The 14,479-nt window shown below is 41.4% G+C and overlaps 1 protein-coding gene across 1 annotated transcript in view; it reads left to right on the top strand.

Moving 5' to 3' along the window:
• The window catches only part of LOC124594696 (dynein axonemal heavy chain 3), a 1,186,267-nt gene that overhangs the window by 66,026 nt on the left and 1,105,762 nt on the right, over positions 1 to 14,479 (top strand). The window contains exons 6-7 of the mRNA XM_047133063.1: positions 4,407 to 4,602; positions 10,744 to 10,951. Coding sequence (XP_046989019.1) covers positions 4,407 to 4,602; positions 10,744 to 10,951 — 404 coding nt within the window. The remainder of the gene's footprint in view (positions 1 to 4,406; positions 4,603 to 10,743; positions 10,952 to 14,479) is intronic.

Raw genomic sequence — 14,479 nt, 5'->3', positions numbered from 1 at the left:
TTCACCCCATCGCACATTGTAGGCTCCTTCGCCCATTGGTATAACTCCTTGTGCTGGATGAGGACTCGAGGCATTTGTTCCATCCTGCCGATGAACATTATGCTTCGAATTATCTTCCCAAGGTCAAATACAATTGGGTTCATCACTTGGGTATCTGTTACTCTTATTAATATCACTACTATGCACATTCGCATCACCATATCGAGGTTTACCTCTAGCACAGTAAGTATCTCTTCTATATTTATTATAATCATTGTTTTTATTGCAACTATAGGATGAAGATTGTCCACGCTCCTGTGATGCGGGTTTGACCTGGTTTTCGGTATTATTATTATCATACATTAAATTATTATTATAATATTATTATATGTGTGGATGGATATGTGTGGGTGTGCGAGTGTATACCTGTTCTTTTTTCCCCCTAAGGTAAGTCTTTTCGCTCCCGGGATTGGAATTACTCCTTACCCTCTCCCTTAAAACCCACATCCTTTCGTCTTTCCCTCTCCTTCCCTCTTTCCTGATGAGGCAACAGTTTGTTGCGAAAGCTTGAATTTTGTGTGTATGTTTGTGTTTGTTTGTGTGTCTTTCGACGTGCCAGCGCTTTCGTTTGGTAAGTCACATCATCTTTGTTTTTTGATATATTTTTCCCACGTGGAATGTTTCCCTCTATTATATTATTATTATAATTATTCATATTACTATGAGTGTGAGTCGACATTTGATTACTACTCATTTGTCTTGCGCCTTCCATAATCATATCTATAGAGTCAATCACCGACAAGAACTGTTCTACATCGTGGTCAGGAACATTTATTAACTTTTCACGTATATTTATGGGCAACCTTCCCTTCAAAATTCTGATCACTTCCTTGTGAGAAATTGGATCACTCCAATAACGTGTCTTATTTATGTACTTTTCAAAATATTGCCTTAAAGTACTCCTTTTACTGTTAAAATACTCAGTTTGGTAAACCTCTTTTCTTAATTTCTCTTGTTTACTCGACGACCAGTATTTAGGCAAAAAAAGTTGTTCAAACTCAGCGCAAGTATAGCAACTTTCACTTACTTCGGCGGCCCATAATGCGGCTTCTCTGGTAATTTTGGATACTATAAATTGAAGTCGGTTGTGTTCTGACCAGCTACGTGGAAATATTCTTTTGAAATTATTGATAAAGATTTTCGGATGCAGGTTGTTCTTTTCAGTGGAGAATGTTGGGAATTGTCTACTTTTAAAAATGCTGTTCTCCACCTTTAAAGAAGACAAATATCCTCGCTGACCAAAAGAATCATCATCTTTACCAACCGAATCATCAACTTCCCAATGCAAATTTTCACCACAATTGTACTTCGTATTATCACATGTTTGGTTGTTTTTCGACCTACTCTCCGAACGTTCGTCCTCTGTCAACAAATTTTGTGATGACTTTCGTTCTAACTCCTCCAATTTATGATTGGTTTCCTTTTGCCATTTAGGTAACTCATCAACTATTTTCTCTTTTATTTTCTGAATTTTGCTAGTGAAGAGCTTAATTAATTCATCATTTCTACTTAGGTGCTCATTGATATTTTCATTTGGCTGGGATCCAATAGTAGTCTTAACCTTGTCTACAATTTCATTTCCTTTTATTTCTATCCATTTAGATAGATCTTTGTCAAGTCTTTTAGTTTGATCTACTAAATACTTGTCAATCCCCTTACGAGCATCGGACTCAAACTCGACTATTTAATTTCGAAAGCTCTTCTATCTTTGCGCTAGCATTGAAACAGCTGCTTTCACACTTAACCATCCTATTGGACAGGCCATCATAACTCTTCGAAACTACCTCATATTTCTTTTCTACGTCATGAAGTTTTCCCATTAAATTATTATATTGCCTTTCTAAGGTGTTAGAAAACTCTACATCTAGTTCTCCAAATTTCGCATTTAATTGAGTCTCCCAGTCCGCCTTTAATTCTTTCTTAGTATTTTCCAGTTTATAATCAAAGGTGTTCAGTTTGCTTTCCAAAGAATCCATTGTAACTTCTAATGAACCAAATTTGGCCTCAAATTTTTCATTTAACTTTTGATTGTCCTCTTTTAATTGCTTATTATCTTTTTCTAGTGAACCAAGTCTTCCATTCATTACACCCATTTGAGTATTTATTGATACCAGCATATCAAACATTTTTTGATTAATATTTCCATTTTGAGGATCAACTTGCTGATCTACTTCCGAAACCTCAAGATCTTTATGTTCTCCCACGCTGCTTACCTTACTTATCATTGTATTTGAATCTCCTAACGGCTCTAAATCAATAACTGTATTATTATCTGGACATGTCTCCTGTCCCACATTGAGCTCATGGGATGCATCATGCCTATCCTCTTCACTTTCCTCTCTCTCTCTACTCATTACTCTACTCAACTGCACATTATCATGTATTCTTTTCGTTCGTTTTGACATGATTATTCACTACCAAGACATACACTTATTTTCACTATGTATTTATATATATTTATCTACCGAAATCACAAGTCTCACCTTCCTTTTTTTTTAATAATTATACAGTTATTTTAATCATACCTGGTAGTATCGCTCACTTTTAGCGATTATTGAAGAATACCTCTTTCATTGGGCAGACTCACTGGCTGCTACAATATTTTCCAACTCTAGGGTTCGTGAATCCGGATGACACTCGACTCGATGCAGCAATGCTCCTCGATCGAGCCGCACATTGTGGAGCCACTTCTACCGTATCTTCCTTCGCCGTCGGCGTTGTCGTTGTTACCGTGAGACACCGTTATACCAAGAGGAAAGGCGCGTTGATCTTAGAGCATGAGATATGATGACCTTAAGCCATTTACAACACACAACGGTCACGGTAGCACCTGATTCCAGAATAGCTGCAGTAGTTAAGATCTACGAACTATCCCCTGTTGACCAGGTCCCCAAAACTTAACTCGTAACGAGATCCCTTCAAAGCAAATGGTCATAACGATCGTCTATAAAGGCTTCTTACAACGAGAAGAAATGTTACGGTTTATGGAATAATAACAGATACGACCAAACTGTCTTGCCTCTTCTGCTTTATTTAACATAACTTCGTTCGCAGTTTCATTTCGCACTCACCACTCATTCACCGAAACCCTTTGATGAACAGTTTTGGTTGCTTAACACCAACAGTCAATGATAATGATACAGCTTTTCTCCTTTTAATAAATTGAAGCCCGCTCTCCGTGATATAATAAAAAAAAAAAAAAAAAAAAAAACGGTCTCAACACCGCGTCCCTCGTGAGATGCGAATAGACTTATCCCGGAACTGACCGCCCTGTAGGTGTACTCAATTTAATGACCACACTTCGCTGTCCGCTATTTCACGTAACAGAATGTCCATTTGTTAGTCTGATTATACACTGTAGCTATTTAAAATTCGCCCCTATATTTTTCACAATGCATAATTAGCACTTCGTTACTTGTTTTTTTTTTTTTCTAAGAGTAAACGGAAAAAAAAGACGCCGTATCATCGGCTTAGTCGACATAAAGCAAAACACCTTAATATGCCCAATTTCACCTCTTCTTATAGGATCGGCTACCTCACTCATTAATTTACTACATATTATTTCCAATAACACTAAACAGGTATCGCTGTTATATTTTAATTGTATTCCAAAAGCATGTTACTACTATTATGACCAACCAAATCGTCACAAATCGCGCGGCGTGCATTTTTAATGATAACTTTACGCTATTCAATTTCCGTTACAGCTATCTTGACTCGTAATGTTACACGCACATCATTGTTTTAGTATTCATAGAGTTTGTGTTCAGTAGGTATTATTACAATGAATATAAATGTTTGATGAAGCCGCAGGGAGGAGGGAGGACAACACACTTAGGGGAGTAAAGATACTGCTTGTTGCATGTTTGATGCAGACCAGATTTTGAATGCATTCCTTGAAGAGATAGATGTTAACATCCAGGAAGGTGACTTCCTGTTTTGAGAAGAAGAAGGTGGATTTTTTTAGTTGGGAAGTTGTAGGATGTGGGCTAAATCATCTTCAATACAAGTCCAGACTGCAGCAGGCTCAGCATCTGAGTGTTGATTATTAGTCATGTCTCCTTTTTGTTACTAATTTAAGGTTTCCTAATCATACATGTCAAATCCATCACTCCTTTCACTGAAATTCATGTGTGGTATGTGTCTCACAGCCAGTTCATTATTACTGTGTTCTTCATTTGCTGTATCCTGTTTGAATACATATTATTGTTCAATGGCAATGTTTTATTCTGTTATAGATGGTTGATCCAGTGTGCTGAGATCCTTCTGCACCTTCGTATAGTTGTCATTATTACTGTGTTCTTCATTTGCTGTATCCTGTTTGAATACATATTATTGTTCAATGACAATGTTTTATTCTGTTATAGATGGTTGATCCAGTGTGCTGAGATCCTTCTGCACCTTCGTGATAGTTGGCGGCAGCTTGTACCAGAGCATGCTGGGGAGTCACTGCAGTTAGTTCAAAAATTTTTCAACAGCATTTCCAGCCTTATGTCCAAACAATTGCATGAGCTAGTTATGCGATCACTGAACCACATTCTGGAACTTATAATGCAGTTCGAGGTATTGAAAAAATAATGTTACAGTCATTTTAGTTATGATTTTATTTATTTGTTTGTGTGTGCGTGAGACACACACACACACACACACACACACACACACACACACACACACACAGAGAGAGAGAGAGAGAGACAGAGAGAGAGAGAGAGAGAGAGAGAGAGAGAGAGAGAGAGAACAAACTAGCTTTGGTCTTCCAACCATCTTGGTTCCTTGCTTTAGCCTGCTACTGCAGAATAATAGAATAATAATTCAACAGTAAAACATAAATGAGGCAATAAAATCAAAATAAAACTTTAGTTCCAAAGAAACTATGTTATTTACAACAACAAAATGCAGCACACACACAAGTGTCTGCCAACAACAAAATGTGTCAAAGGCTTCAAGATGAAGATAATGCAATACTTTGTAATAACAAACTGCTTTTGATGAGCATGATGTCACAGGTGTTCACAATTCTAATAGGCCACAAGAAAATATTGCGAATGATGGTTTGAGAAGCATTACTTTCAAAGAAAATTTCTTTTTACATAGGATGAATTATCATACGTGTGAGAATGGGCATTGAATCATGGAGCATCTGACTGTCATTCAAAACTTAACACTTTGAAGATCAGCCATTTAGCCATTATTTAAAATTTTACTGGCTTATTTGTGTTATATATACACTCCTGGAAATTGAAATAAGAACACCGTGAATTCATTGTCCCAGGAAGGGGAAACTTTATTGACACATTCCTGGGGTCAGATACATCACATGATCACACTGACAGAACCACAGGCACATAGACACAGGCAACAGAGCATGCACAATGTCGGCACTAGTACAGTGTATATCCACCTTTCGCAGCAATGCAGGCTGCTATTCTCCCATGGAGACGATCGTAGAGATGCTGGATGTAGTCCTGTGGAACGGCTTGCCATGCCATTTCCACCTGGCGCCTCAGATGGACCAGCGTTCGTGCTGGACGTGCAGACCGCGTGAGACGACGCTTCATCCAGTCCCAAACATGCTCAATGGGGGACAGATCCGGAGATCTTGCTGGCCAGGGTAGTTGACGTACACCTTCTAGAGCACGTTGGGTGGCACGGGATACATGCGGACGTGCATTGTCCTGTTGGAACAGCAAGTTCCCTTGCCGGTCTAGGAATGGTAGAACGATGGGTTCGATGACGGTTTGGATGTACCGTGCACTATTCAGTGTCCCCTCGACGATCACCAGTGGTGTACGGCCAGGGTAGGAGATCGCTCCCCACACCATGATGCCGGGTGTTGGCCCTGTGTGCCTCGGTCGTATGCAGTCCTGATTGTGGCGCTCACCTGCACGGCGCCAAACACGCATACGACCATCATTGGCACCAAGGCAGAAGCGACTCTCATCGCTAAAGACGACACATCTCCATTCGTCCCTCCATTCACGCCTGTCGCGACACCACTGGAGGCGGGCTGCACGATGTTGGGGCGTGAGCGGAAGACGGCCTAACGGTGTGCGGGACCATAGCCCAGCTTCATGGAGACGGTTGCGAATGGTCCTCGCCGATACCCCAGGAGCAACAGTGTCCCTAATTTGCTGGGAAGTGGCGGTGCGGTCCCCTACGGCACTGCGTAGGATCCTACGGTCTTGGCGTGCATCCGTGCGTCGCTGCGGTCCGGTCCCAGGTCGACGGGCACGTGCACCTTCCGCCGACCACTGGCGACAACATCGATGTACTGTGGAGACCTCACGCCCCACGTGTTGAGCAATTCGGCGGTACATCCACCCGGCCTCCCGCATGGCCACTATACGCCCTCGCTCAAAGTCCGTCAACTGCACATACGGTTCACGTCCACGCTGTCGCGGCATGCTACCAGTGTTAAAGACTGCAATGGAGGTCCGTATGCCACGGCAAACTGGCTGACACTGACGGCGGCGGTGCACAAATGCTGCGCAGCTAGCGCCATTCGACGGCCAACACCGCGGTTCCTGGTGTGTCCGCTGTGCCGTGCGTGTGATCATTGCTTGTACAGCCCTCTCGCAGTGTCCGGAGCAAGTATGGTGGGTCTGACACACCGGTGTCAATGTGTTCTTTTTTCCATTTCCAGGAGTGTATTTTTAAAGGGTAACACATGCTTTAAAAGAATACACTTCGAGGTTAGTTTTTCACATTTATTTTAGTTCTTTCATACATTGTAAATTATGAAATAATGATGCCAAAAATATAATTATCCTTCAAAAAAGAGTGAGTTCAGTTCTTGAGCAATTTCACATGTAACTGGCTTTCAAGAAGTTGAAGTGCTGGATGGAACATGTATTCAGTAAGGTAACTCATGAAATGTTCGGTGCATAGATGTGAAATTTATTCTTGTTGTTGTCAGAAATATTCAGCTGCTGAAAATCATGCTGCAGTCTTAGGATCCTGCATAATCACACGTTTGAGGGAGTGAGGGGGCAGTGAAAAATTTTTGACAACCAATGTCATATGTGAGAGCCTAGCTGTACTTGGAGCTGTATTGTATGTACATTGATTTAAACCATTAACATCTGCTGTTTGTTTTACTTAACAGTGATGTTGCTATTTGCTGACTGCATCATGTGTCCTGTGAATATCGGCTGTCATTGGCTGGTGAGATCAAATGATGTGACATATAACGGGAGTAGGATTTGTTATGAATAAAAGTAGGACAGAGTGAGTTACTGTGAAGAGTTCATTGTTAGAGACATTCTCATCAGAATTGACAGCAAGCCAACTGGAAACAATAGTTCAGGTATATGTGCCGATGTCATGAGCAGAAAGTGAAGGGACAGAGAAAGTGTATGAGGATGTTGAATAGGTAATCCAGTACATAAAGGGGAGTGAAAATCTGACAATCATCAGGGACTGAAATGCTGCTGTAGAGGAGGGAGTGGAAGAAAGGCCTACAAGAGAATATGTGTTTGGCAGTGGGAATAAGAGAGGAGAAAGGCTGATCGAGTTCTGCAATAAATTTCGAATGGTAATCGTGAATATGCTGTTAAAGAACCACAAGAGGAGGAGGTATACTTGTAAATGGGATGGAGGTACTGATAGATTTAATGTAGAATACATTGTGCTCAGGCAGAGATACCAATTTCAGATATTAGATTATAAGGCATACCCAGCGACAGATACAGACTCAGGTCACAATTTAGTAATGATCAAAAGTAGACTGATGTTTAAGAGACTAGTCAGGAAGAGTCAGTGCACAAAGAAATGGCATATGAAAGTGCTAAGGAATGAAGAGATATGCTTGAAGTTCTCTGAGGCTATAGATACTGTGATAATGAGTAGATCAGTAAGCAGTTTAGTTGAAGAAGGTTGGACATATCTAAAAAGGATAATCATAGAAGTTGGAGAGAAAAACATAGCTACAAGGAATGTAACTGCGAAGAAACCATGGGTAGCAGAGGAAATACTTCAGTTTATCAATGAAAGAAGAAAGTGCCAAAATGTTCAGGGAAATTCAGGAATACAGAAATACAAGTCATTTAAGATTGAAATGAATAGGAAGTAGAGGGGAGCTATGTCGAAATGGCTACATGTAAAAGTGAAGAAACTGGAAAAGAAATGATTGTAGGGAGGACTAACTCAGCATATAGAAAAGTCAAAACAGCCTACAGTAAAATTAAAAACAAGGGTGATAACATTAAGAGTGCAAAGGGAATTGCACTGGTAAATGCAGAGGAGAGAGGGACTGGTGGAAAGAGCATGTACATTGGAGTACTATGTGGGGGGAGGACCTGTTTGATGACATGATGACATGATAGAAGAAACGCAAGTTGATAGGGAAGAGATAAGCGGATCCAGTATTAGAATCTGAATTTAGAAGATCTTTGGAAGACTAAAAGATAAAATGAAGCAGAAGGGACAGATAACATTCCATTGGAATTTCTAAAATCATGGGAGGGGGGGAGTGGCAACAAAACAATTGAAATGATAATTAAATGGACACCCTAGCTGCAAACAGTTGTTGATGTACTTCATTGGGGACATGTTGAAAATGTGTGCCCTGACCAGGACTCGAATCTGGGATCTCCTGCTTACGTGGCTGACGCTCTATCCATCTGAGCCACCGAGGGCACAGAGGATAGTGCGCCTGCAGGGACTTATCCCTTGCACGCCCCCCTTGAGACCTACATTCCCAACATGTCCACACCACTACATTGGTAGTGCGCCTAATAGATGTTTGCCCATCATACTCGTTATTCGTGGCAGATTAATCTACCAAGTCCCGTACGAGTTCGGGAATAGCGTGTGCGTTCACACACAAGAAGGTCAATGGCCGGAAAGCCATATTTTAACTGTATATGACGGTAATATCTGTTCCCGAAAGAACAGTTACCGTAGCTGCATGGTCATCTACAGTAACTATTCTTTCAGGAACAGATATTACCGTCATATACAATAAAACAATTATTCGCATTAGTTCATGAACCATGGACCTTGCCGTTAGGGGGCAGGCTTGCGTGCCACAGCGATACAGATAGGTATACCGTAGGTGCAACCACAACGGAGGGGTATCTGTTGAGAGGCCAGACAAACGAGCGATTCCTGAAGAGGGGCAGGAGCCTTTTCAGTAGTTGAAGGGCAACAGTCTGCATGATTGACTGATCTGTCCTTTAACACTAACAAAAATGGGCTTGCTGTGCTGGTTCTGCGAACAGCTGAAATCAAGGGGAAACTACAGCCGTAATTTTACCTGAGGGCATGCACCTTTACTGTATGGTTAAATGATGATGGCGTCCTCTTGGATAAAATATTCCGGAAGTAAAATAGTCCCCCATTCAGATCTCTGGGTGGGGACTACTCAAGAGGATATCATTATCAGGAGAAAGAAAACTGGTGTTCTACGGATTGGAGCGAGGAATGTCAGATCCCTTAATTGGACAGGTAGGTTAGAAAGTTTAAAAAGGAAAATGGTGAAGTTAAAGTTAGATATAGAGGGCATTAGTGAAGTTCGGTGACAGGAGGAACAAGACTTTTGGTCAGGTGAATACAGGGGTATAGATACAAAATCAAATAGGGGTAATGCAGGAGTAGGTTTAATAATGAATAAAAAAAATAGGAGTGCATGTAAGCTGCTACAAACAACACAGTGAATGCATTAAAGTTTATATGCCAACTAGCTCTGCAGATGACGAAGAAATTGATGCAATGTATGATGAGATAAAAGAAATTATTCAGGTAGTGAAGGGAGACGAAAATTTAATGGTCATGGGTGACCATATTAGGCAACAAGTAAAGATGACCTGAGAAGCAGAAAGCTGTTTCGTGACAATAAATATAATTTTACAGAACATTGGGAAGTATTTTCTCTTTTCAATATTATTATCACATTCTGCCAAGGACAGGTGGAAAATTCTGTTGGAAATGGAAATGTCGTGTGGCTAGGGCCTCCCGTCGGGTAGACCGTTCGCCTGGTGCAGGTCTTTCGATTTGACGCCATTTCGGCGACCTGCACGTCGATGGGGATGAAATGATGATGATTAGGACAACACAACACCCAGTCCCTGAGCGGAGAAAATCTCCGACCCAGCCGGGAATCGAACCCGGGCCCTTAGGATTGACAGTCTGTCACGCTGACCACTCAGCCACCGGGGCGGACGAAAATTCTGTTAATTTTAAATAACAAGAGTTAAGTGCCCTGGGGATCCATATGTTAAGATTACTATAACATTTACCGGTAAGTCCATTATTTCAACACAGTAGTTTTCAAACACAATATTTTTATTTGGATAATTAAAACAATTTCTGATTTCATATTTAATGTCACTATGCAGAAGTATTAATGTGCGTCCACATGATTGCTTTCTTCTGCAAAATCTATTTGCTAACCTGAAATTTCTTCCTTTGTTTAAAATTTGAATTGCGTCCTCAGTAAATCAGTGCTCATTTAGCAAATAACTGTAATATGTGTAGTGTTTAAACCATTTATATTCCAGTACATAACATATCTACTTTGACTGTTACTCATAGATTGTAATATATTTCTTTCCAGATAATGATTTGGCTTTCTCTTTCTTGTTTCTTGTGCTAATGTTGTTAGACAGTCGTTTTAGTTATGTTGCAGCTTTGTAACATAAATTTAGAGTTGTAAATTCTTCAGTTGATGCTGACATAATAAAAATATGAAATTTCTCTTTGTAGGCGGGCAACAATTATGTAGAAGACTATCAAGATGATTATTTCTGGAAGATACCTTTAATTACAGTGGAAGTTGAACCAGTATTAGGATCCTCTGAACTGCGTTTCTCACCGACACTTCAAGATTTAAGATCACTTATTCACAGAATCTTCAGCAAAGTTATTGCTGTTAACTCCCATATTCCCCGTCTCGAAACTGTAGTTTTTCGTGGTAAGTCTATGTGCACATAAAGGTATGAGTGAATGTAATTGCAGATAATTTGGTGGCTTCAAGTTTTTATTTAAAAAGATTTTTGCATTGTCAGCCACACTGCTCATCACCATGAGTGAATGATGTTCTTTCCCCTCCTTCACAATTTTCAGATTTTAGTGATTTTCAATGGGGTAAACTAATATTACAGTTTTCATTTTTGACATGCTAGTGCAGGTGTCACAAGCTCAGATAAATGAAAAATCTGTATATTTCACACATTTTCTTAGTTTTCTTTTGTGAGAGACTACTCGGGCCAGATAGATTTAGCTCAAAATTGTAGATTCCAATATTTTACTGTTGTGTTATTTTCGCATTGTTGCTCATCGATCATATTGAGGCTGATTTTTATTATGATATATTCTGTACTTTCCACTTCGTGAATGTCACTTCTAAAATATATTTGTGCTTTCCTAGCAATTTTGGCAGCAATGCGTTGTGTCTATTTACACATTAAAGCTATATTTCTGACAATGGAAAATCCAGGATGGATTGTAACAATGTTATGAAAGTGATAGAGATACTGAGTTGCAGAAAGGCACAAAAAAAAGCTGTTACAAAATGTGCTTTCAGCCAACAAGTTCTCTGTCCAACCCCCCCTCCTCCCCCCCACATACACACACACTCAGGCAAATGCAACTCACACACATGACCACAGTCTCTGGCAGATAAGCAGCAGCACATGATGGGAGAGGCAACCGGGTGGGGGGTGGAGGAGGCTGTGGCGAGGAGGGGGAGGGATGGGTAGAGGGTGCAGCAATGAGGCGGAGAGAGGAAAGAGGGTAGCTCAAAAGGTTAAATGGGAGTGGCGGGGCGAGAGAGAGTGGGGGGGGGGGGGGAGGTTTAGCGGTAAAGGATAGAAGTGGAAAGACTGGGTATACTGGCGGAATAGAGGGCTGTGTAGTGCTGGAATGGGAACAGGGAAGGGGCTAGATAGGTAAGGACAATGCCTAATGAAAGTTGGGGTTAGGAGTGTTACAGGAACATAAGATATATTTCAGGGAGTGGTCCTACTGCACAATTGGTGGGAACAGGACTGGTTTCACAGGTAGCCCTGCCTTTTACAGGATAGATGATGTTTGTGACTAGACTGGAATAGGTGGTGGTGGGAGGATGTATGCATCTTGGTCCCTTACAGTGATAACGTCCTGGCTGCATGTAGCTGCCCTAACTTCTCTGCACCTCATCGCTGCACACTCCCATTAGCAGCACTATACCATCCCCCACGCCTACAAAAGGAATTTGTAAATTTTGTCTTGGGCTTTTTTCTTGTGATAACACAAACCATCTTTTGTGTGTTTTAACTTCAAAGAAAACTTACGACCACTGAAGAGTAGCAGATCCTGAAATTAAGACACAGTCAAGCTTGACTGATTTGAAGTTACATGTCGTAACCACAACCAACAGCGGGAACGCCTTGGGCTGCGGATCGGAGCCGCCAGGCGGGGAAGCCGGCGGTGGTGGAGCACGCACCACCGGGTAAACACAGGACGAATCGGACGACAAAAATGGTTCAAATGGCTCTGAGCACTATGCGACTCAACTTCTGAGGTCATCAGTCGCCTAGAACTTAGAACTAATTAAACCTAACTAACCTAAGGACATCACACACATCCATGCCCGAGGCAGGATTCGAACCTGCGACTGTAGCGGTCACGCGGTTCCAGACTGAAGCGCCTTTAACCGCACGGCCACACCGGCCGGCGAGTCGGACGACAGACCAACGACAACTGACAACCACCGACCGCGACCGACCATGAGCGACACAACAAGGAAGAGATAAACAACGGAGGCTTGTGGAAACCACAACACCAAACGTAAATCCACTCGGAACCAGAGCCAGGCAAATGTCAGCAACGAGCAACGACCAGAACGCTGTACCGCCGAGATAGAAACGAAATCCAGAGCGAGTACCAGACTGGCTGGACTAGGGCAGAGCGGGTCCCTATATACGAACCTGGAGGGAGTGGCTATTGGCCGCTGTCTGCACGTGGCTTAGTGGTGGTGCCCTCACTGCGCGAGAGCCGCTGCGTGGAATAGCCGCCGCGGAGGCGGAGCCCTCTATTGGCTGACCACGTCCATTTGTTCTGCCGCGTGTTCGACTTCCGTGGCGCAAGGTACTAGATTACTTGTTAGTGTTCAAATAAACATTGCACCGTTGAGAACGCAATGCCACTGTGAATGCTATTCTAGAGCACAGGACGACTTGATTACTGCTTATAAGCAGCTGGAAATCATCAAGCGATTTGAAACTGCCTGCTGGAAATCATCAAGTGATTTGAAACTGCCTGGAATGGATGTATTGGGTGAGCTACCTACAGTCAAGTACCAGAGATACCAAAACTATCTCAAGTTCTTTCCTCGCCAGTAAATACTATTGGCTGTGAGTGACATGTCAGGGTCCTGTATAGGTGAGGCAGAGACCTGGGAAAACTTAGGACATTACACACAACCCCTACATAAGTTAGAATTGCTGTCCTCCACTGGAAGTGAAATTTAGCCAGTGAGATTCACTTTACCTCTTTAACAATATGGACCTGTTAATCATTGACTGTGGAACATACAGTGAATAATTGTATCCCTGAGGGAAATGGAGACAAGTGATGGGAAGGATCACTTTGTGCCCACGGTGTGTACACCTGATGGCCTTATTCGACATGTCGAATAGATTGGTTTGTCAATTATTTTGCTTGACTGAGTGTGTGTGGGATGTGCACAAGGAATTTTTAGCCTAAGTGACTCCACATCAGATTCAGGTTCTGATAGCTGTGGAACTAAATTACAGAAAGATGACAGCAGTGAAATTTTTGGGGTAATTCCAAGTGTATATGCAAAGGATAGGCAGACAGGAAATAGGGATTGTGTGTTTGTCACAGTAGATGAGAAACGCAGATCTACCAAGATAGAAACTGAACCTGCACGCGAGTTGTTTCAGTGAGACTCAGTATCAGGAGTGAGCATAAAATTGAGTATCGATCACCAGGCTTACCCGTAAATATAACCGAAAATTTTTGAAAACACGTTCCCTTATAATACAGATTGATTCTTGCAGAGAAAAAAGCAGCAGCTGGCCACTTTTAATAATTCCATTTATTTACATAAATATAGTTTCTGACAAAACAGAATTCCCTAATCGCACTGTCAATATTTGATGCGGCTTTCATAATCGATTGGATAATTACAGTTTTGTAAGTAGTTGGCATGATAAAACAATGTGTGAAATAGGACTAAAAGTTTTCTCTGAAAACTAGTTAGAGGAAATAGGGCACTCACACTTGATGGAAATATATTAGATCTAGTTGCGACGAATATTCCTGATCTCTTTGAGGATATTTATGTTGAATTGGGTATCAGTGATCATAGGCAGTTTCATCAACCTTGATTACCCAAATACAAAGATCATTTAAAATGAATAAAAAGATTTACATGTTCAGTAAGGTAGATAAAGAAGCAATTGTGTCACTTATCAAAGATGAAAACAAAACATTT

The sequence above is a fragment of the Schistocerca americana genome, chromosome 2 (assembly GCF_021461395.2).
Source record: "Schistocerca americana isolate TAMUIC-IGC-003095 chromosome 2, iqSchAmer2.1, whole genome shotgun sequence".
Classification (NCBI taxonomy): Eukaryota; Metazoa; Arthropoda; class Insecta; order Orthoptera; family Acrididae; genus Schistocerca; species Schistocerca americana.
This window is presented reverse-complemented; position numbering and strand designations above follow the sequence as displayed.